Source organism: Musa acuminata, chromosome BXJ3-8 (assembly GCF_036884655.1).
Source record: "Musa acuminata AAA Group cultivar baxijiao chromosome BXJ3-8, Cavendish_Baxijiao_AAA, whole genome shotgun sequence".
NCBI classification, from domain to species: Eukaryota; Viridiplantae; Streptophyta; class Magnoliopsida; order Zingiberales; family Musaceae; genus Musa; species Musa acuminata.
The window spans coordinates 50,078,918-50,101,293 of NC_088356.1; the positions used below are offsets into that span (position 1 = coordinate 50,078,918).

General features: G+C 40.3%; 3 protein-coding genes across 3 annotated transcripts; 2 read left to right on the top strand and 1 right to left on the bottom strand.

The window, feature by feature from the left end:
* Positions 1–5,258: 5,258 nt before the first annotated feature.
* On the bottom strand, positions 5,259–6,257 carry LOC103995799 (uncharacterized). The gene has a single exon (XM_009416496.3). It carries the CDS (start codon positions 6,192–6,194, stop codon positions 5,439–5,441), a length of 756 nt encoding a protein of 251 aa, XP_009414771.2. The 5' UTR covers positions 6,195–6,257; the 3' UTR covers positions 5,259–5,438.
* Positions 6,258–10,193: 3,936 nt separating this feature from the next.
* On the top strand, positions 10,194–12,286 carry LOC103995798 (LIM domain-containing protein WLIM1). Its single transcript, XM_009416495.3, has 5 exons — positions 10,194–10,503; positions 10,974–11,070; positions 11,153–11,196; positions 11,386–11,469; positions 11,816–12,286. Exons 1-5 carry the CDS (start codon positions 10,369–10,371, stop codon positions 12,035–12,037), a joined length of 582 nt encoding a protein of 193 aa, XP_009414770.1. The 5' UTR covers positions 10,194–10,368; the 3' UTR covers positions 12,038–12,286.
* A 1,216-nt stretch (positions 12,287–13,502) lies between these two features.
* On the top strand, positions 13,503–18,386 carry LOC135645162 (NADH dehydrogenase [ubiquinone] iron-sulfur protein 4, mitochondrial-like). Its single transcript, XM_065163276.1, has 5 exons — positions 13,503–13,760; positions 14,217–14,305; positions 15,848–15,977; positions 17,421–17,450; positions 18,150–18,386. The coding sequence occupies exons 1-5, from the start codon at positions 13,593–13,595 to the stop codon at positions 18,222–18,224; spliced, it is 492 nt and encodes a 163-aa protein (XP_065019348.1). The 5' UTR covers positions 13,503–13,592; the 3' UTR covers positions 18,225–18,386.
* Positions 18,387–22,376: the final 3,990 nt, after the last annotated feature.

Sequence of the window (22,376 nt, forward strand, 5' to 3'; positions counted from 1 at the left end):
CCGCCAAGGGGAGAAACGATATATCGGAAGGCAGACGTTTTCGTATACCGAACCCCCTGCGGTCGTTATAACGGACGTTGTAACCAAATTGTTGCTAGCCTGCGTAAATTGCTGAAAAATAACGGCCGTTATCTTTTAGTGCTGTAGACCGCTACTTAACCAGTAGCATGGAACGCCGACCGAAGGAACGATGGCGCGCTCTCCACCTTCGTGCGGTGCCGCCCCTTGCACTCTATTCTTCCGATGCAAGCCTCAGGTATCGGCGCCAGGCTCTCGCTCTTCCCGCTCGTGAGGTTCCTCCTCACCTTCTTTTGCTTGGAGCGCGCCATCAACCCCATCGATTCGTGGAAGTTCAAGGTCGCCCTCCTTGTCTTCCTTCGCTCCCCTTCTTTCTCCCACTCCCTCCCGCCTAGGACTCCTCGTCCGGCGCCGCTGCCCCGACCTCGACGAGCGCAAGCGCGACGACCCCGTGGTGTCCGGGACTCTCTATGTGGGCGATCTACGGCTCCTCAGGAACAAGGGGGCATCGAGAATGAGGTTCTTGGACTGGAACGGATATGAACCTCGCGGCGTCAAGTTCAAGATGAGCGTGGAGATCCTCCGATGATTGCGAGAAGATGAAGAAATCATGGGTGGATTATTGTGCTCCGCAGTTGCTGAATTGCTGTAATTAATTACTGTTCCTAATCGTACTCTAAGATAGTTTCGATTATTTATCTTGCCTGTTGTTGCTTGATTAGGGATATTGGAGATCTTGATTTGCGATTTCTTGGCAGGAAGACGAGTTGCCAGGCGACCAGATACTGCGCGGGGTGTTTCTTCGTGATGGTTCGCCGAGCCATGAGCTTCATCGAATGTCTCAATGTTGGTCACGCGTACCATTTTTTTCCACAATGGGTAAGATAAGGTACATTTTGTGATCTTTGTAATTGCTTAGTTGGTTATATAATCCTTGCTTTGTTATTTTATTCTGATAAAATTCTGTGATATGATGAATTTTGTCTGTGGTTTCTGGACAATTTGTTTCCCATCTCCTATCTTGAATCAAAGCATGTAAATTGGCACCTTAAATGCTGCAAACACTCTGGTCTTTGTCACTAAGTAAAAGGTTCTAATGATATTGCACCTTTAGAATATAAGTATTTGTAATGCTTCTTACTAGTATTCTAAAGACAATGTCACCAATTTTATACCATTGTTAAATTTTGATCTGGATTGTAGGAATATACTAATTAAAAGACCTTTCGTTAAGGCCACAAGAGCATAATTATTTATTGTCTTTCAAGATATTTATATTTCATTATAATGAAACCAACATATAATTTGAGGAATTTGTAGACTCATTCATATGATTCTAACGTAGAATCATAGAACCGCTAGGCGAGCAGTGAGCTCCACCCATGTATTCTGCTAAGATCAGGGATGGTGCCAGGATATCGAAACAGGGGGCATTGTAATTCATATTTGGTTTTGTTTATGTGTGTGTGTGTGTGTAACTATAAATTCCAACTTCCCTGTAATTTTTATCTTAATAAACTGATAATTAGAACATGTAAATCATATGAGGTAATTAATAGAACTAAGAGTCAAATATGAGACAACAAGGGATCAATAAAGAAGTGTCATATTTAATGCTTGTCTTATGCTTCACAACTTTCCATGAACTAATTTCCAATAATTAGTGGCAATCTCAAGGCATTAAGAACCAGCAACAGTGGACATCAAATGAGTCCAGTACCAATGTATTCCATCACCAATGGATCCATCAGTCATCAGTACAGACTCTATGTTTCACTGGTTCTTGGTTTAGCATTGAAATGCCTGCTATTTGGATTTTCTAATGTTTTGATACAAATTTGATCAGTTCCTACTTATCTGCTGTATTCATGCTGGTTAGTGGCAGATTCTTAATCGCTCTGGTTGGCCCAGCTGGTCTGCTTGGTTCCACCCAGTCATAGCAGGTTTTTGATTGAGTCCCAGGTCTGCTGTACTGGTCATTATCTTTCTGAGTCGTTTGAAGTCCTCTCCAATTGAATGATGCAACAAATCTCTGTGCTAAAGCCAATCATGTCCTGTGTACCTATGTCACTAGGCCATCTTGGCCATTAAGGGGATTATGGCAGGTATATGATTTCAAGAACTGGAAGGTGTTTCTGTTCGGGTATATAAATGTCTAAATGGTTACTTTGGATTTTGCTGCCACTATTATAACATTAGTAGTCTGGAAATTGATGCTTGCAAAGGACCCTGCACTACTAACAACAAGAATTCCTTGCTTATGATGTTTAAGTTTCCTCATAACATGGTTACAAATGATATGGTATATCAATCATACCAACCACACCATACTTATCCAATTTCATACTGTCTACTAGTGAACTGATTTATACTACATATCCAGTAGTTTTATGTTATATTATTGGTGCATGTGTACTATATTGTACTATATGGTTAGTGCATAATGGTCCAAGAAGTTTCTATTACTGGTATTTAAAACCTTCCATCATAGTAGCTTGAACATTGATGCTGTCTTGTTTGATAAATTATGTTCCAAGATTAGTCAGCACATAAAGTTACAAGTTAAGGTGTTAATAGGTGGTAGAAGGTTAGAAATACGATGAAAAATAAGATGCGAAAGAGGGTAATAACTAGCCAACCAGCCTAAAGAAATCGAGATGGTTCTAACTAGAATAAATAACATTCTTTCCTCCACTAGCATTTGAGATTCCTAAAACATGTAGATGTACAATGGGCGGTCTGTAAGTACTGGCGTGTTGTATGTTTAAAGTTAGTATTCATAACCCTCTTATATTTATGTTTTCTAGAGGTACTTACACTCCATGCTATTCTGGCAACATTGTTCTTTAATTTTTCATTTATCCTTTGAGTGTTTTGTTGTTTAGCTTGGGACAGAGATGAAGTTTCCTGGAGTATATGGCAGAAGCCTTCTAGAATTGGAGAAACGGAAAGGGCAGTTCTTCCCTTTGTTGGCTAGATATATAAGAAACGTAACCAGCATGCATGAGCCCAATGTTACATATGGTGCCCAGAGGCAAAAGAAGAGAGCCATAGATCTAGTGCATAACTGGAGCAAGCTTCAGTCTTGGGAATTAGTGCCTAAAATTCAAGTTTGATCGGTCGACAACAAGATATTTATTGCTATTCAGGCATTTATTTAGGATTTGGTTCTATTTTAATTGGCACCCAGTGAAGATTGAATGATGCACGATTAAGATATGTCAAGCATGCTTTGAGGTTTGGAATGATCGGGCTGGCTTTTTCACTCATAAATCTTCTTTTATCGGTCTAGTTGTATCTTGATTGTCACTGTTGTCACCATTAACCTTTTTCTGCCACCATATGCAGGAATGATGGGACTGCATCAATCTAGGAGCTAAGCTGGTAGAGCCCCAGGATACAACATGCAGGTTTCTGACTACCTAAGCTAGAGCAATGTTGAATCTCATTCATACTTGTGCATAATTATACTAACAACATATTTACTTAATGTTTCAACCGGTTCTTTAACTATATGAACTATGATCTAGTGAAAGGAAAATGGTGAAACATTTTCAAGTGTTATTTGAAAATTTATATCTGTATTGATATTTAAAATGGTTGTCATCCACCTCAATTATGTGTATAGACTGGTTGTTGATATGCCATCCTAATGGATGTATATTTCTTCATTTATATTCTGAAGTTGCTGGCTAGGTTAAATAGATAAAGGAAGTACAATTATGATAACAAGACAAGCACCAAAAGACTTGACTTGAGAAGGAGATTCCCTTGTTAGGCCAAGAACCCACCTGAACTATTAGCATTCTTCACATATCTTTATTGACAGCGAGACTTTTATAACCAGCTCGTAGCCGAGGGCAAAAGATTGTGCTTTCCATAAAGCACACTTTTGTCAGGCACTTGGGAAGTTGGTTAGGTTCGCAATAGCGAAAGGATTCTCTGAAGTTGTCATGAAAATTTGATGCTGGGAGTTATGGATTTCTTGATTGATTTGAGGGTGACCAAAATTTGGTTTAGAATTTGTAACATGTGATGCTCGTGGGTCATGATGGACTTGGTTTTTTTGATCGGTGTGACTGAGGGAATAATGGACTTACTTTTGGTTTAAGCATATTTCCCCAAAAGCAAAAGAACCAAACAAGTACTGTGGCGGATATATTCTTCCTCTTCCGCTACACAGTACGGGTGAGTTGTCTCTAAAGGTTTTAGAGGGCGACGTGGCATCTGAGATGGATGGATGTGATTGACTTTGACTCACATGCTGCATCAAACTCCCTCTAAAAATGTTCAAGTTGATTCATTCTTTCTATAGATTCAACATTAATGCATCTGTGTTTTTTGGATATAATCCTCTTTTTTTTTTTTGTGAAAGTTATATGAAAGATTATTAAATAGTCTCAGCATGAAGTATAAGAAAAGATTTCTCTTCGACCGGACAAGACTCGCAGATCCTGAGCTTCATTTCATTTACAAAGGTACATTTTTGCAATCCTATGACACGTTTCCAACATCTTAATTTTCTTTTGCAATCATTATGTTAGTCGATACATGAATTTATAGTAGCTCACTATCTTGCTGTGGTCCTCTTGCATGCCTTGGCGACCAAGAAAACGGCATAACGCCGGGCGCATGTCAGTGGAAGAAGTTTCTTTGTGAATGGGATTCGCATAGAATCCTTTTTAGCTATCCTGCACGTCTAGTGTTGATATTGGTCATTCTTATTTAAATTAGTGACATAGAATTTGCTAGATGCCGCAACTCAAGCCGCTACTCGAGTTGTGACTGGCTGACGTGGCCATGCCACAAAGAGGCCAGTTCAACCACGGTGGACGCGCATCGTGTTCCATGTAGAAGTCGCGACTTGAGTCATGACTAAGTCAAGTCGTTACGCGTAGCATTTCTCGTATGGAAATAACGTGGTAGTAGGCAGAGACGGTTGGTGAGACCTCGTAATCAATTGAAATTTAGATTTGAGACTATTCGATAGGTCGCTTCTGCCTTTCTTACCCGTCGAAATGGCAGGGATTAATTAGTAGGGCCCCGACTTGCCTCTCCAATCGCCTTTCTTACCCCCCCCCCCCGTGTTGTCTCAATCTAATGTACAGACAGAGAGCTTCGGGGAATGATGTTAAAGCGCGGGGAAGAAATTTGCAATACGCTACATTGAATCCCGCGGAAAAATAAGATCAAGTCAACCTTTGAGAAAAGAAATTTTCTTATGAACAAAGCCTTGACGATGAGCTTGGAGATTGATCCCCAACCAAAACCATCTTCCACGGAGATAATATATATACATCGGCAGTGATCCTAATTATTACAGAAATCGAACAGCCCTACGAAGAACAAAAAAAAATGAAAGAAAAAAGGAAGAAGCAGAAGATGAAGAAGAAGAAGATGATGATCTTCTCCTGATCATATTACCCTCTCTTTCCATTGACATGGCCTCGAGGGGACGACGCTTCCTGCGCACCCCTGACCTTGTTGGCCTGGAAAGAAGGTGCAGGTGCTAAATTGCCAGCCATCCGCTTGTCACTTAGTCTCCTCCCGTAATCCTTCTTCTTCTTGATGGACCTCCTCACACCTGCACCGCTCTCGCCCTGCATGATCGGCACCATGTACCACCACACGGTGGTGCAGCATATGGCGAACACCCTCCCGAACATGACCAAGCAAAGCAGCATCAGCACCGCCACCAAAGGCCAGTAGTAGCTCGGCCTCCAGTTCTTCCCAGACCACCCCTTGGCCCCTCCCACGCCCCAAGAAAAGTGGCCCTTCGGTTTCGTCTCCGGCGCCACCGTCTCCACCCCCTCGCCAACGTCCTTTTCGGGCGGGGAAGCCTCCGAGATGGCCTGCACCGGAGGCGGCGCCTTGGGCTTCTCGACGTCAGACGGCTTGCCGGCTTCGACTTGTGGATCCCTTATCTTGACGATGATCGGTATCCACTCGTTCGGGCCGGAGTACGTGAACCGCACCATGGCCGCCGCCCCTTGCGACGCGGCCCTCGCCAGCACCCGCTCCTTGCGAGCCTCGAGCTCGGCGAGCAGGGTGGCGAACTTGTCGAGGCCTCTGGCCGAGTAGGGGTTCTTGCCGGCCTTCTTTTTCGCTGCCTTGGGCGAGGAAGGAGTCCATGGATCACTGTCGACGCTCTTGAAGCTTGCTGTCCCGCAGAACATAGTTTGGGCAATATCGCATGTGAATCTGCTACGGATTTCTCAAAGTCACCCTTTTCTGTTCGATGTACGCTAGTATATATAAGACGATAGTTTCAGGTCTCAGCCGTTCAAGGAAGCTTCTGTCGCCCGTATATTTATCTCGGTGTTGACTTGTGGGTTCAGTGCGGTGTAACTTGCAAGAACAGGCAGAGAGCGGTTGGGTGTTGAATCCTTCCATTAGGAATTTTTAGGTTTCCACATTGCTACACGATAAGAGAGTCCTCTTCGGCCGCAAGGAGAAACTGTGTCAGTGGGTCATGTTCTGCATGTGGGGTGTATTGAGACACGGCCATCAAGTTGGACCATAGCCTACATAGTCCATATAAGAGAAATAATTTAACGTTGACGTGTTAATCAAGCATATAAATATAATCTGTCTAACTCAATAAACATCGATCAATAACGACGAAGTCAATATCTGGTTTCCAGGATGATTATTGAATGATCATTAATCTAGAAGCGCCATCTGGCATCATAACATATCTCAGAGCATAGGTAGAACATAAGAGTTAAGGAGTCATGTAATTTATTTGGATTCTATGGATGCATTGGGGATTAAGCGACGGACGGCAAAACAAAGTGGAACGAGTGGCAGCGAGTCAAAGGTGTCATCACGGAGGTCATGCGAAGGATGTTGGGTGGGTCTTAAGTGCTACCTTTTTTCCACCTTCCAGAAGAAGGACGTCATTCTTATCTGTTGTTTTGCATGGCAGATAAATACCGAAGCTCCGTGCTAAGAACGGATGCAAAGTGGATAGAGCTTGAGAGGGGGGGGGGGGGGGGGGCATATCCACTCGATGCAAGCCAAACCTGTCAATTCCAAATAATCGAGTTATGACCGCCACTCTTCGATCAACAGAGAATGGCCAAGGGTATAGAAGAAAACAACGACAAATATAATCTTCATGCTCATCACTTACCATGAGACAAGTTAATTCTACATATGTTGTTGCTGTCTTTGATAGCCATGATCTTATTCTACACAAATCATGGACATGTTTCGAGCTCATCGAAGATAACCTCTCTCTCTCACCTTGTCATCAAGGGAGTCTTCTTTTCAAAAGTCAACATCAACCTCGTGAGACATGTTGATTTAGGTCTGCACCATACATCAACGGCCTTTAAACTTATTATCCTGCACCATCAACTTATTTATAGTTGGAAAAGGATATCTTGTGTTGAGACTTGGGACTGTGTAATGAATGGTCCATTCGATGCACATGATCCATGTGGTGTGCGGATGCTCGTCATCACATCACTGTGAATTTTTGTTTCATTCGATTAATATCTGATTATATATTATAATATAAACTATATTATAAAAGAATAGGTGATCACACGAAATTTAATGTATGTCTTGCTCGCTTGTATTAGCTTAGAGAGAGAGAGAGAGATCATACTTCTCCTCCCACAAATGATTTGATCTCTTAGATGAAATAACATTGATATAAGAAATTTAAGAGATCACAAGAGTTCTCATTCGATAGCCAAAGGTTTTTGGGAGTCGACAGTGGTCAAACCACGTTACATATCGTGTGTCGATTACTTGAGAAATTTAGGTGATTCAATCTATCACAATGTTAAGGCCTTCCCCATGTCTTGGTTGACCCGGATCTCGGTGTCTAGTATTAGTTTGCAGTTATAGTTTCTAGAATGGACTTGACTTTGGGAGGACAAGATGATTTGGTGATGAGGTGGTAGGTCAGCTTGTGTGGTGGATACGGTTTTAGTTGTCATCACCCTGCCGACGTGGCAGATTGGATTGGCCAAGCATTCGTTTCTTTATCTTCTCTTTTAGGGGAGATTATATTCATATCACTCCGAAAAGAGCCCTTGAAATTTTTTTAAACAATAAATAGTAAACATGAAATTTGATCACAAAGTCATCGTTATCATCCGATAAAGTCTTTTAACAACTTAATCAGTGATCAGTATGGCATGATCTTGTCCCGAATGTGCAAAGTTGTTTGAGTGAATCTTCTCGAAGAAGGTTGAAGCTAAGTTGGGATTGGCGAGGATGATTCCAAAGTTATCCCGAGGTAAAACTAGAGTATGTTCGTTCTTCGTCAAGACCCTACATAACAAGTCGATGTCGGGTGGGATTTTCAACTCGAACCCTTTGATACTTTAGTTAGCTGATGGAGATTGGTTCTATATCTTATGGGGGTTTTTGGGGATCGATCCATTCTTCAAACGTCGGGGATCGATTTTTATATTTGTAGAGACAATGGGAGGGAACTACGGTTGTGCAGGGGCCACTCGTATCTCTTGTGGTGTATTCATGCAAGCGGCCAACTCGTACAGCCCTATGCAGCATGGGTTAGCCTTTTCGGACTCTTATGGCATGACGTCGATCTGTACCACCTCGTGCGACGTGGGGTCGACAGAGGATGACCGAGAGAGTGTCGATCGCTAGCCTAACCCTCTCCCACGTCAGACAGATGTCGTGCTATCCTGCATGTCAACTCCCTGACAACTGCCAGCTAGCAACTTACGATTGGTGCTAGAATATTCCCTATCAACTAAACTAATCAGCTTCTTCAATATTTATAAAATGATATATTATGCTCTATTAAATAGTTAGATACACAACATCATAATGTTCAAAGCATAGCATCTCTTCCGTGGAATCCTCGAGAGTCATTTTAGTGAAGATATGATAAGTTAGACTATTGTTAATGGGCCTAATCATCTCGGAATTGCCCAGTAATTGACCGGCCCGTGAACTTATCGGATCCGAATTCGGACATAGTAGAATCCGACCCAATATCATGCCCACCGTCGGCTTGCGAGCATCCGAAGAAATATGAACTTAGGTGGGTAGGATGCCATCGCGACTTCCACCACCACCAACTCATGAAAGGAAAAGAAATAATAATGGTGAAGACGTTGGCCAAATGAGAAGCAATCCGATGGTTGGTCAGTAGCAGCAGCAGCAGCAGCAAGTGGAAGTGCAGAAACGAAGCTGGCAGTTTGCTGGCCTGCCTCCGTTCTCATCATCAGCGGCAGCAGCTGCCAGCCAACTTCCATCTCATCAATCATCACAATCTCTAGCAGCACAGATGTGGTTCGGAAACACGACTCGATGGAGGAAGAATTTTTATTCCACTATTACATAGAATTCGAATGTTCGAATTCAAATTAATTTGAAAAGAAAATATACATAATATTGTTTACAACCGCTGTAGTTCGAATTCAAGTCGATCTATCTATCGTTAACTTTGGAATTGATTAGACGACAAGTTCAAAACAGTGACGATACAGTCCGGATTGCAAGAGAAACAACATGAGCTACAGTTTACACAGTGCAGAGTGGTACCATTGCAGGAAAGAAACATAAGCTGCAGTGCGTCTTCTATCTGGAGTTTACGAGTCGAAAGTAGCTGGCAATGTCCTTGTCGTGCACCCATTATTTCCAGGGCCCCATCCCATCCTCCACTTTTATCAACGGTAGAAAGACACAATTAGGACCAGTAGTAATGCTATGCTGGCCCTTACTACTAATCGATCGGTAAAAATTTTATTAGAGGCATAAGTCCAAAGCATGACTCCGACCCGTCAACTAATTCGGATTACGTGAAGCTTTATTAGGTGCCTCTTCACCTGCTCGGGACTTTAAAATGTTCACTTTGCCTCCCAAAATTAAAGCTGAGTGTGATTAGAAGAAGAGTCAGGTTTCGTTCATCTCTTTGCTGCAGCCACTCGTACGTAAACGACAGCAATAACATCGAGGGTGCGACAGGGATCATCTATTCCTTCTCCATGTCATCTTTCCTTCCAGCTGGGCATTGATTATTATTATTATTATTTATCTCACTCGTCTAAAGAAAGCAGATTAATAATAGAGAGAACAGCAGCGATGGGCGAAAACGTTGCTGCAAATAATAGTTGTGCATGCATTAAGCTCGGCGACAAACCTGTCGCTTCCCATCAACTCTTACCTGTCTCCCCATGCATCTTCATCATTACCCCCCCTCCTCCCCACTCCTTTATTTGCTTGCCTCCACCGCAATTGTCTGCAGCTGACGTCTTCCCTCTCTCCGGGCCTTGCCGACGCCTGAGGGAGCTCGGCGGTAACACGAGAACGGGTGGTGAGTCGAGGAGGGTGCGCGCAAGTAGGAGTGGGAGAAGAGCCATGGCGTTCCAGGGGACGACGACTAAGTGCACGGCGTGCGACAAGACGGTGTACTTGGTCGACAAGCTCACCGCCGACAACCGGATCTACCACAAGGCTTGCTTCAGATGCCATCACTGCAAGGGGACCTTGAAGGTGCTCCTCCTTTTCTCTTTCGCCTGCCCTGTTTCTCGTGTTAGAAGAACGGAAGATCAATCTTCAGCTGCTGTTCTTGTTCCATGATAAGGTTATGGTTTGATCGTCTGCAAGACCATCTCTCGTTCGTTAAATTTCCGATTCGGTGTCTCATACACCAATTGCTTTTGAGAACTTAGCTGATCAAGATGGGTGTGAGATTGGGAGCTGAATCATGTTGTCATTTATAACTGCACACGCTTCATCTATCATCCTTTGACGAGTGATTTGTTCTTAAAGAATTGGTTCGGAGTGCACTCTTCAAATCTATGAGTTCCTCGATGCAATATTATGTACAATCTTAGGATCTTCAGATTCATCTGCATTTATGGCAATAGAAACTTGAAATCGCTGCTGAAGACTCATGCACATCTCTATAGCTTGAGAGCAACATCTTTCTTCATCATTCTGTTGCTATTGTCTCATTGCAGCTGGGAAACTACAACTCCTTCGAGGGAGTCCTGTACTGCAGACCCCATTTTGATCAGCTTTTCAAGATGACCGGCAGCCTGGACAAAAGCTTTGAAGGTAATCGTGGTTTCTCCCAATCTCTTCGACATACTTGCTGCTGTGTTACATAAAAATGGTGGTTCGTCCTTCTCTGTTTCAGGGACACCGAAGATTGTCAAACCCGAAAAACATGTCGAGAACGAGGTATAATGATCCATTAGTGTTCTTGAAGTTCATGTGGTGTTCAATTGTATAGGATGCAAATTCGGCAATTCCTAAACCTATTTCCTTATAGATTCAGCTTTTTCTTCTTTTCAGAGCCTGTTGTTTGTCTATACTTGCATATAATTTGCTATATCCCCTGTCGATAATGGACTGGAATATGCTGTACAGAATGCAAGCAAGGTTTCAAGTGCTTTTGCTGGCACCAGAGAGAAGTGTGTTGGATGCAACAAGACTGTTTATCCGATCGAAAGGGTAATTTCATTCTATTTGAGTTTACCACTTACAAACTCCATCCTGTCCGGTCTTTCTTCATTACTTACGCATCACATCGCAAATTCCAACAATTGACACTTATCAAAGTCATCTTTCAAGTAGAAAAATATCTGTCTCGCAAATTGTTCATATTTTCTGATATGAGAATGAATCTGACCTGCCAATCCATTAAAAAACACAGATTGGGATTATCCCGATTTGCATACCTTTCGATAGCGTTCACCTGATCGAATAGTTTCAAATTATGCACTGGTTTTCTAGTTCATTATAGCATGCAACATGAAAGAATCGATTCAAGGATTCGAATTTCAAATCTCTGTCGTAGGTCACGGTTAACGGCACTGCATATCACAAGAGCTGCTTCAAATGTTCCCGTGGAGGATGTGTCATCAGCCCTTCGAACTACATTGCGCATGAGGGAAGGCTGTACTGCAAGCATCACCACATCCAGCTCTTCAAAGAGAAGGGAAACTACAGCCAACTTGAGAACGGCGAAGAGAAGATTTCATGCGAGGCAACAGCCTGCGCGGAAGCATCTGCGGCGTGATCAAATTCCAATCTTTCGTCTGCTATCCTACTGGTTCATCCCTTTATGAGTGGTGTCCTTTTTCTTGTTCTCCCTTGATGCAGTATCGACCATAAGAAGATGTGTTCTACGTCCTCTTACGTTTCATGAGATATGCATGCTCTTAAAAGAAACTACTATTTCGATGCCGGTATCCGCTTGTAAAACTTTCTTACTTGGAACATATGGAGTTGGAATGCTTCAAATTCCAGGAGCCCTTTTCTGTGCTAATGCCTTATGTGATACTGGGAAAACACTTTCAGATTCATAAGAACAATGCTTGTGAATTGTTACTTTTCTGGTTGCTTGAATGAATCAAAGGTGGTGAAACTAGTTGTTGACAGGAAAACATAACCCAAGAAGTTCTTCATGTAATAAACTGCTCATAAATGTGGTCATATAATTGCCATTTTGTAGCATGAAACTACTTTTTACAGATCTGCTCAACTCTTGGAGGCAAAACATGAGGAAAATTAATCTGAGGGAGAGGGAATGCAGTGCAGATATAGGAAACTTGAAGGCCCCCTGTACCAACCACCAGGAAGAGTCCAACCCACCCCTCAAATATAGATGGTGCCTATCAGCCTTGGATTCTTCCAATAATTGGAGAGGACACACACTCCCTAGCAAAAGCCACAGGAGAAAGAAAGAAAACAAAAGGCTGCAGCTGCATGATGATTGCTGGTGCATGCAGACTTCATCTGTCATGGAGAGGAGAGTGGCTGCACTCTCTTACAGATGAGTGTATGGAGCATTAGTTCCTAACACAAAGAAGCTTACTCAGTAATTGGTCATGTAAATTAAAGAGAATTGGGATTCTAAACATCTCATCAAAACATTCTCACACTTGACAGAATAACAAGGAAACGCAGCAGAAGGGTATCAGTAAAGCTGTGATGATGTTTGTGTTCAGCAATACATGGAGATGAGTTTGACAACTCCTCTGGCATATTACAAATAAAGAATCATAGAAGAACTATGAGGATGAAGTGATCCATTCATGGAGGAGCATCATCGTCGAGGAAGACTATGGATTGCTATCTTGTTGTGGCAGCAAAGAACAATGATGGTGATGCTTCTTTTCGACTTGCAGCCCATATGAAAGGGAACTATGGTGAATTCATACTCCCCAAAGGGAGACAATAGCTAATACAGTACTATGTGATGATTGCTATTACAAACCACCAATCGAATAAATAGAAACTAATGGTGGGCTGGCAATTGTTGTTTGATTACTTCCTTACTAAGACAAGTTGTTTGGAGATTGTGGAATTCTGATCATCAAGATAACACAAAAGTATGAGTTGATCGGATCGATTGGATCCCAACAGTACAAAATCCGATCCGCATAGAAACCGAACCCTAATTTCTCATCCGACATTCGGCCCAAATTAATGAGCCCAAAATTAGATGGTGGAAGTACGGCCCGAATTGCAAACGTAAAGCACAGACCGCCGCGGCAGCATCGCCGATCGAGATCGTTCCGCTAATAACCGAACGCTCCCATTTCCCCTCTCTCTCCGCCGTCGAGGCAGAGATGGCTGCTCCTCTCCGGCGTCAAGGCACCTCCCTTGCTCGCCTCGCTCATGCGCGCTTCGTCTCCCTCTCGCAGACGAGATCGCTCGCCTCGGACTCCCTCGTCGAGCTCAGGCCCGGCGAGATCGGAACCGTTTCTGGCGTCCCTCAAGAACACCTCCGGCGCCGGGTACCCCCTTGCACTCGATTCTTTCTCCTTCTTTTAATTGCTTTATTCCTCAGATTTTCATTCATCGGCTGGTATTCTAGGAATTCGTAGGTAAATCTACTTTAAGCAACATGATGGTCAATTTTCGGCCTTTGGCAATTAGGGTTTTCCTTACTTTGCTTTGAAGTTTGTTGGATAGGGCATTTTAATTGATTCTGGTCCCGATATTCTTGATCTTGTCGTCGTGGGAAAACAATGCAGTCGTATGATATTAGTCCCAAGTGTTTTCTGAAGGAGAATGTCGAATTGGATCTTTAAGGACTATAAAACAATAGCCATCTAAGTTGCTTCGAACAGTTCCCGAATGTAACCTGCTGTTTTAACATCATTGGTTGGCTGCTTAGATTTTTTTTCCTTCGTGCTTCATCTATTGGTTTGTGTTTCTTTGTCTGGACTTATTTATGCACTGATATACAGGTCATAATATATTCACCAGCTCGGACTGCAACCCAGCAAGGTTCTGGAAAAGTTGGAAAGTGGAAGATCAACTTTGTGTCGACCCAGAAGTATGATTCTCCAGTTCTTCATTCATTTGAGTGCTTTCGTCATTATAAAAAGATGGGATGAGGATGGGCATCTCGACTGCTTTGTCTAGCAGAGCATCTGAGTTTTCTGTTACATAATATGTTGGTTTCATATAGTCATCATGAAAATGACTCCATCTTAACTTGCAAATTGACATGAAAAATGGGTAATATAATTAGTGTTTGTTTCGATAGTCTCATTTCCACATTTCTGCTTTAAGGGACAGTGGTTTTGTTTTAGCTTGTAAAATGTTGAATTAAGATATGAAACACCAGCTGTGATGTCATATTTTATTGTGCTTTTGCTGGCGAATCATACCTAAGAGGCCAAGGCATGCCTGACACTTGTACATGCACCGTTTCTGCTTTTATGCTGTTTGTCAAGTACATAAGACATATGGAATGCACCTAGATCCATTGCCTTATTTCCGAAAGTTATTCTTCATAAACTAGGTTTAAGGGTACTCTATTCTTGTGATGTATAAAATAATACTTATTCCGATAACAGTCTAAATTCCATATGATTGATTCTTTTTCCATTTTATTAATCATATTATTTTTCTTTTGATTTTTAGAAACTAAACAATATCTTATCTGTTCGCTACTCTAACAAGTTGGTGTAAAATTGGCAATCTTACAAGCCTTGCACAGTTTTGATTTATAATGAACAATCAAACACAAGTGCTGTGAACATTATAGGGTTTGCTATATATCTCCTTCTCAACCTTGATATGAATTCAAACCGAATTTGGAATCTTTACTTCTGAACCTTGCCAGCACTATGCATGTGCACACAAAGGAAATGAAACATATGCTGCACCACTCCCTCAATACTGGTTCAACTGGGTAGTGGTATGCTGATGTAGAACAGATTTCTGTCAAATATTGTTAGTATATGATTTTCAATATTGTTTAATTAGTTTACCAATTTACTGGTCTGATAAGTTTTTGTTACTAGTATTTAGTAACACTACAAAATTTAAAGTTATTTTATTAATTTACCCACTGGTTTTAGTATTTACTGGTCTGATCCATATTTGTTACTAGGATTCAATATTTCGAGTCTGATTGAGGATATTATTAACAGATGAGTTGTCTTGTAAAGTTGGAGAACGCATGTATATAGCATTGACAACATTGGTTGAGTAACTCGTTGAAAATTTTTGTTTCAGAATGCTGGTAATATTTGTAACTCTGTAGATTATAAATATTTTAACTGTCAGAACTTAAGCTAAAATAATATTGTTTATGGTCTCTCAATGCAACCAGCAAATTCATTTTTTTAATCTTCAGAATGACATATGTGGAAGCTTTTAACCTAACTTTAATTGTTAAGATATGTAATTTGTAAATTTATTCTACATACTAAAGCTATTTGTTACTGAATTTCTTCTTGATGACTTATCACATGCCCTTTTGTTGATTGGTTGCTGTTCAAACTTCATATGTGACATAGTAGATTAAAGCAGGGATAACTGGGAATTGAGTGATTGCTTGTTTATCCTGACATCTTATGCCTTCTAGGTGGGAGAATCCATTGATGGGCTGGACATCTACTGGGGATCCCTATGCAAATGTAGGCGATGCAGGTCTAACTTTTGACAGTGAAGAAGCTGCAAAAGCATTCGCAGAGAAGTATGGATGGGATTTTGTGGTATGGGCTGCTCAGTCTTAGTCTTTGATTAATTAGAATTGAAAATCCTGTAGCAATATTATACTCCAGATTGTTATTCAACTAAGGAGAATACTTTCAAACAGTGTTAGATGGGGACTTACCAACCAATTGCTTTTGTTGATGGGTGGAAATTCCTCTCATCATTGCCATTGCAAATGCGCTAGTGCATCCTGTTCCTCATTGGTGAAGTCAAGTAGGTTTTCCATATGATGAAGCAGTTCTCTATGTCTAATTCTGCCCTTAGCAATCAGTGCTGAGGTTAAGTATGTGTACAAGCTAGGGCAACAAAGCCAGTGGCAAGGAGGGGTGGGTGATGGAGAGAGTGCATTAGCGGTGCCATAGAGGGGGTTGTGGTCTAAGAGAACATCGAGTCGAACACATTGGCATGAACATGACAATGCTGGTGGTGTTAGACCCATGGAGAATGTTGTTGATGTGGAAGAGTTGGAGCCAGTGTTTCCAGAAGTGTCGAGAAAATTGCTGAGATGATGGTCCAGCGGCATGTAGGCCATGCTATAGGTGACCATTGACCAAATGACTAGGTGGAGATTGCCAGCACCTTTGGCCAGCAGCATCAAACTGTAGGTCCAAGGTGGAAGGGTGTTACAATGATGGTGGTGGGCAGAGATCAAATGGGAAGGTTAGTCAGGAAGACGAAAGAAAGGAAAGAAAAAAAAGGAGAAATAAGGAAAATAATATTTGTTCATAGATATGGTGTTCAAAATAATCTCTTAATAGGAACAGGATTTACGTTTATAAAACTTTTTAAGGGAAGAATGGTAGAAGATCAAAGAAGGGACTCTATTATTTGAGGGTTGCCCACTTTATTTTATGTGAAATTTAAACGTGGATTGGAGCAAAATGATATTAGAGTTATATAGTGAAATGACACAATTAACTGACACACAACAGTTATTTTAGGCTAGTTACATACTATATATTGGAGAGTATTAAATATTGAAAATATGTTATTAAATACTAAATCAGAAATATGTAATTGATTTCAGATACTCAAAACATGGCAGTAGAGTTTGGTCAGAGGTAAAGTATTTATTTAATTCTAAGTTTAAACTTAATCTTAATTGCACATATAGTTGTTAAGTAACAAGAAATTGATAAACATCAAAATGTGTGATAGATTAATGGGAGTAGTAGATGGGTAACAGAAGCAATACTGAGGCTGCATTGTCTTGATTAAAAAAACTTTGCACGTCTCCTACAAATGTACGGCTCAGTAGTTGCATTAATAATTCTTTGAAATAGTAGAGTATTGTGATAGGATTTTGGACAACCATTTACAAGTGGAAACCTCTTTCAAGTTTTTTTTGGATTTTAATTCTCTTCTTGTTTGTGGTTATAATGAATTTAGTAGGATTTTTTTGACTATATAAACATGTGACGTTTCCTCAATCTTTTGTGCAGGTAAAGAAGCGTCATACTCCTCTTCTGCAGGTTTGTTATTCTTTCTTCAAGCATACACTATTGGTCAAACAAATTAATGCTGCTAAAGATTTTATAGATTGTTATTTGTAATGCTTTATTTGCAAAGACCACTTTGCGGAAGGTTTTTTCTCCTTCTGTTGAGATAATTGTGAGTTGCTCTATTCATTTTGTTCACTATCTACTCAAAAGTTTTGGGTTCGAATTCCGCCTTCACCACTTACCTTTTGTGAGAAAAAAGAATTATACATGTAGATGTAAAAATTTTGATGTAAAAATGTTGTCACAAATTTGATCACACTCAACACTCAACTAGGGAGGCATTAGATTTGTGTTTTTTTGGCAATACAGCAAAGATTGAAACGCATGGAATGAACTTATTATTTAAAAATTGTGTATAATACATTATGACCAGATATTTCACCCACAGGATTCTATTATTGAGGAAAATAAAGCAATTATTTTTGTGAACAAACAAAGGTGTTGAACATTTATTTCATTTTGTTCTATATATAAAAGAAAATTGCAGGGATCACAGTGTCGGACTGTCAATGTTGTGAAGTTGCTCATTTCAAGCGGAAAGATATATTCATATGTTTTGCTTGCTTTGTGACCTGAATTTGTCAAGGATCAAAATTTAAATGAAGCACCCCTTGTGTTGTATAAGTTTGTGATGCCATCATCTTTTGCTGATGTTTTCTCGTTGTGCAGGTCAAATCCTATTCAGACAATTTCAAGTGGAAGGGTCCGCCCAAAACCGAGGAAGGTGGCAGATCATTTGATTGATGTGAGGAGAAAGAAAAAGTCAACATCCAATCTCTTTTATCGAACTCCTCCGGTTTGCAATTTCTCGTATATGTTCAAAACTAAAGCGTGCTAGTCTGAAGGCACAAATCTAACATTGTTTCTTTGCAAATAAAATAGAACTAAACTCTCGTTTACGTGTAACTTCTTTGACATTATGCACTTCTTGACATTATGCATTGTGCAAGCGAAGGACGAATCAGACGCTGAGGTTTTCTTTTGGTGCTTTGCAGTAGTAGGTTGGTAGCAGATGCCTGGGAGGTTGTCATATCGATAGCTTTCACGGACTTCACAGAAGCATTTTTAAGAAGTTGTAGAAGGTAAAGGTTGATATCTATTGTTCACTCAACAACCATACTGCTCTGATCAAAATTGCCAACATAGTATTATGCTCCACTTTCCATTTATCAAGTAGGTAAAGTTCAACTGTGAAGTACAAATCATCTATAAGGTTAATTTCTCTCTTTGTTACTTATTTATGACCCACCATAATAGTCACTAGGGATGATGATCAGATAAGATAGCCGTATACTGCATATAATATCCTTAGAAAACTCTTTCATTATATATATATATATATATATATATATATATATATATATATATATATATATATATATATATATACACATTAGTGGAACTTACACACTTTCTTGGAGATATATAACATGGGGGCCTTCCATATTCTTGTTTTTACAACCCTACGGTGACGTGTCTCCTCTATGGTGACTCGTGATTGGACGCAAGTTGGGGGCCACTGGCATTCGTGAGCCAGATGGGTGGTGTATGTCGTGTCTTTCTTTTATTGATTGCGTAGGGTTGCTTTGAGATTTGAATACTATCCTGATGGGCGTCGTGAAGCTGCGTGCAATGAGTCGGTGTCGAAGGGGCGTCTCGAGCCGACGAATAAATTGGTTACGCCCGCCAAATCTTGCTCTCTCCTCATCGTCCCCTCTCGCCGCGTTCTACCCTTCCGAATTCTCTCGCTACGTTTTCTTGACGCCACCGCTTCCTTCCCGATGGTGGCGTCGTGCTTGAGTCCCTGGATTGCCGCCGGAGGTTGGGACGCCCTTAGATCCGAAGAGAACACTTGGGATTCCGGCCGTCTCTGAGCGATCTTTAACGCTCGGTCGAGGGTTTACAGCGCGGAGGGACGGCGACGCGTCGCTTGGCTTCCGATCGGCATTCCAGAAATGGACTCGCCGGCGAGAATCAGCGGTTCGTCGAGTGGTTACGACAGGCGTGGCGGTACATACGGAGGGCACAGTGGGAGCACGTTCGTGGTGGTAATATCGGGGGAGATCGTGGATGATTCTGAGTTGGACAGCATTCTTCAGGTACCTGGTGGTTCTTCTTCTTCTTCTTCTTCTTCTTCTTCTTGGCTTATTCTTTTGGATTTCCTTTCGTCGGTTTGATCTATCGTCTTTTCTGTGCCGTGGAGCCGACTGTTTTCTATGACGATCTAATTTGGCGGTGCAAGATTAATTTACTCTTTTCTATGATCAAATTTGGCGGTGAAAGAATAGTTTCGTTTTCGTGATCAGATTTGGCAGTGAAAGATTAATTTATTTATTTTTCTTGGTCATGAAATTTGGTGGTTAAAGATCCATTAATTGTTAATAAATAAATTTGACTTTTCTTGGGAAGGTAAACATATGAGGTAAAAAGCGTTTGAAAAGTTGGTGGTTCATGACCCTAGTACCCATTTCTTCCTTTAATCAAAACGGAGTGCAATGGAGTTTGTGACCCGATCGTGTAGTTAATTGCAAGATCCAACGGCGTGATCGTTTGTGTTCCAGACGCAATTGGGTTGGGAGCTTGTGGAAGAAGGGTTTTGGAAAATAATGAATCATGTAATCCTAGTCTTACGTCGTGTTAATTAATTTAAAGCTGTTTGGGCTTTGAACTATCAGTTTTGACAAAATGGAAGCCTCTAAAATCTGGTGACAGGGAAACCCTATGTGTTTTCTATAGTGAGCACCTTTGTTGGGTTCGAGTTCCACCGATCAATCAACCTAGACATTCAAACGCAGGTTCTTTCTTTGGATTCTGTTCATGTGGCGGCATGTGACATAACATAACAGAGTAGTTTTGTCCCAAAAGATGTAATAGAAATTGTGACAAAAAAGAGAGAGAGAGAGGATGTTTCTTGGGAAGCAGAAGAGAACATCATAACATAGTAGTTTTGTCCCAAAAGATGTACTAGAAATTTTGTGACAAAAAAGAGAGAGAGGATGTTTCTTGGGAAGCAGAAGAGAAGGAATTCTTGACGGTGGTACATCATAACATCATAATGCTTCAAATGCAGGATATTTTCCTCCATCATGGCCTCGGGATCAAATTTGATAAACTCTTGATAGAAAGCGGGAGGAACATTTGTTTTGATCCATAAGTTTTTAGCAAAATTCTTCTTTCTTTGGCTTCCATGATATTAATAATTTGTTTGATGGCTTTTGTTACTAACGTAATTTTTTGTATGCTTGCTCTGAAGGATTTCTTTTTTTTTTTTTTGTTTAAAGTTTTAGTAAACCTGGGATTATTTTAAGGTTGACTCTGTGTTTTATTATTATTATTATTATTTTCATTGGACCCATGCTCCTTGTTCTTTTGACACCATTATTTCATTTATGGGCATCATAGATAACAGGAGATGTGGCTTATAAAGCCCAATATGAGGAGGCATCATGTTTTCTTTAATTATTTTTTTCTTGGTTTTGCTTCCTCCTTCAGAAATCATATAGTTCGCAACCTAGTTGTTGCAACTCAGCAGATAGGATGATAGATTAGGATCATATTATGCTTCCTTGACATGATTAACGATTTAAATTGGTAATAGATTTAATCCTAACTTATGTGCGTTTCAACCGAACAAAAAAGACTGTATTGCAACTATACATGAGTCACGAATGATTCTTTTACTTTCTTCTAAGGAACTTTTTAATTAAGGTACAAATTCATTCCTAAAGGAACTCTTTTAACTATTTATTGCACATGAGGTGTCACAGTTGCCCTATGCTGTTCATAAGACCATATTATCTTAGCTTGGAAGTGTTTTGGATAAGTTTTGAACTGCAAGTATATGCCGATGTTCTTTTTTTTTCTGAATGGATTAATTCTTAGTTTTTGTTTTTTTGGTTCATGGAGTTACATTTTATCGCATGACATGTTAGATAATATTTGCTATCTCGGGTTTTTGTAAGGGTCGTCCCTCTATGCTATGTCTTATTTCTTATTTTTGGTTCATCCATGTTTTATTTCTGTGCGTATTTTGTCAAAAATCGAGAGTTGTGGCGACACAAAAGCTTCCAGAATATGAGATGCAGGGCCAGGGGAGTGACACAGTCGGTCGCAAATGACATGTTTGTTCTCTCACTTTTCCTTCTCGTCTTATAAAGTACTAACATGACTGACCTTTCTTTGTTATCATTGAGAAACTGATCTCTCACTTTTCCTTCTCGTCTTATAAAATACTAACATGTTTGTTCTTCGTCTAATACTGCTGCTATAAGACAAACTGATCTGATGAATAAGGGCGTCCCATTAGTTTTCTGCTGCAAAGTGGATGACAGGGATTTGCAAGTGAACGGTCGGAGTTGGCTGCTGCAGCATACGTTTGCTATGAAGTGTGCACTTTTTACGTGATGCAAAATCAATCCTACAAAATTTTAGCAAACTTTCAATTTACTGTTTTTCATGCAAACTTGAACTTCGTAAGTCTGTGACTTTAAAACTTGAATTTAATATTTTTAAAATAAAAAACTTTAAAATACATAAATTGTCAAAATCAAATAAGTTTATACTAAAATTTATTTACACAAAAAATAATTATTTACATAATTTATACGTTCAATAAAATATTGTTTTATATATTTTGAATAAAAAGTTGGAAGTTCTCTATTTAAAAAATCAGAACCAATTTGAATAAACTGGAACAGCAACGCAGTCTCAATCTTTCTTTCTTTTTTTTTTTGTTCCTCGTCTATGTTATTCAATAGATCAATAAAAAATTATTCAAATTCCTTATAAGATTTTCTAATAATTTATGGACGAAAAAATCAATTTTGAAGGGCAAAATTAAAAAGCCAAAAAAAAAGCTTTTTCCGAAAATTCACCTGTTCAGGAAGGAAATAAAGA

What these genes read in the sequence shown, in the direction of transcription:
- LOC103995799 (XM_009416496.3), bottom strand. Translation starts at nt 6,194, where the DNA reads ATGTTCTGCGGGACAGCAAGCTTCAAGAGCGTCGACAGTGATCCATGG.
- LOC103995798 (XM_009416495.3), top strand. Translation starts at nt 10,369, where the DNA reads ATGGCGTTCCAGGGGACGACGACTAAGTGCACGGCGTGCGACAAGACG. An exon ending in ACTGCAAGGGGACCTTGAAG is followed by an intron (nt 10,504 to 10,973) that starts GTGCTCCTCCTT and finishes GTCTCATTGCAG; the next exon opens with CTGGGAAACTACAACTCCTT. An exon ending in CTGTTTATCCGATCGAAAGG is followed by an intron (nt 11,470 to 11,815) that starts GTAATTTCATTC and finishes TCTCTGTCGTAG; the next exon opens with GTCACGGTTAACGGCACTGC.
- LOC135645162 (XM_065163276.1), top strand. Translation starts at nt 13,593, where the DNA reads ATGGCTGCTCCTCTCCGGCGTCAAGGCACCTCCCTTGCTCGCCTCGCT. An exon ending in AAGAACACCTCCGGCGCCGG is followed by an intron (nt 13,761 to 14,216) that starts GTACCCCCTTGC and finishes ACTGATATACAG; the next exon opens with GTCATAATATATTCACCAGC. An exon ending in AGTATGGATGGGATTTTGTG is followed by an intron (nt 15,978 to 17,420) that starts GTATGGGCTGCT and finishes TCTTTTGTGCAG; the next exon opens with GTAAAGAAGCGTCATACTCC.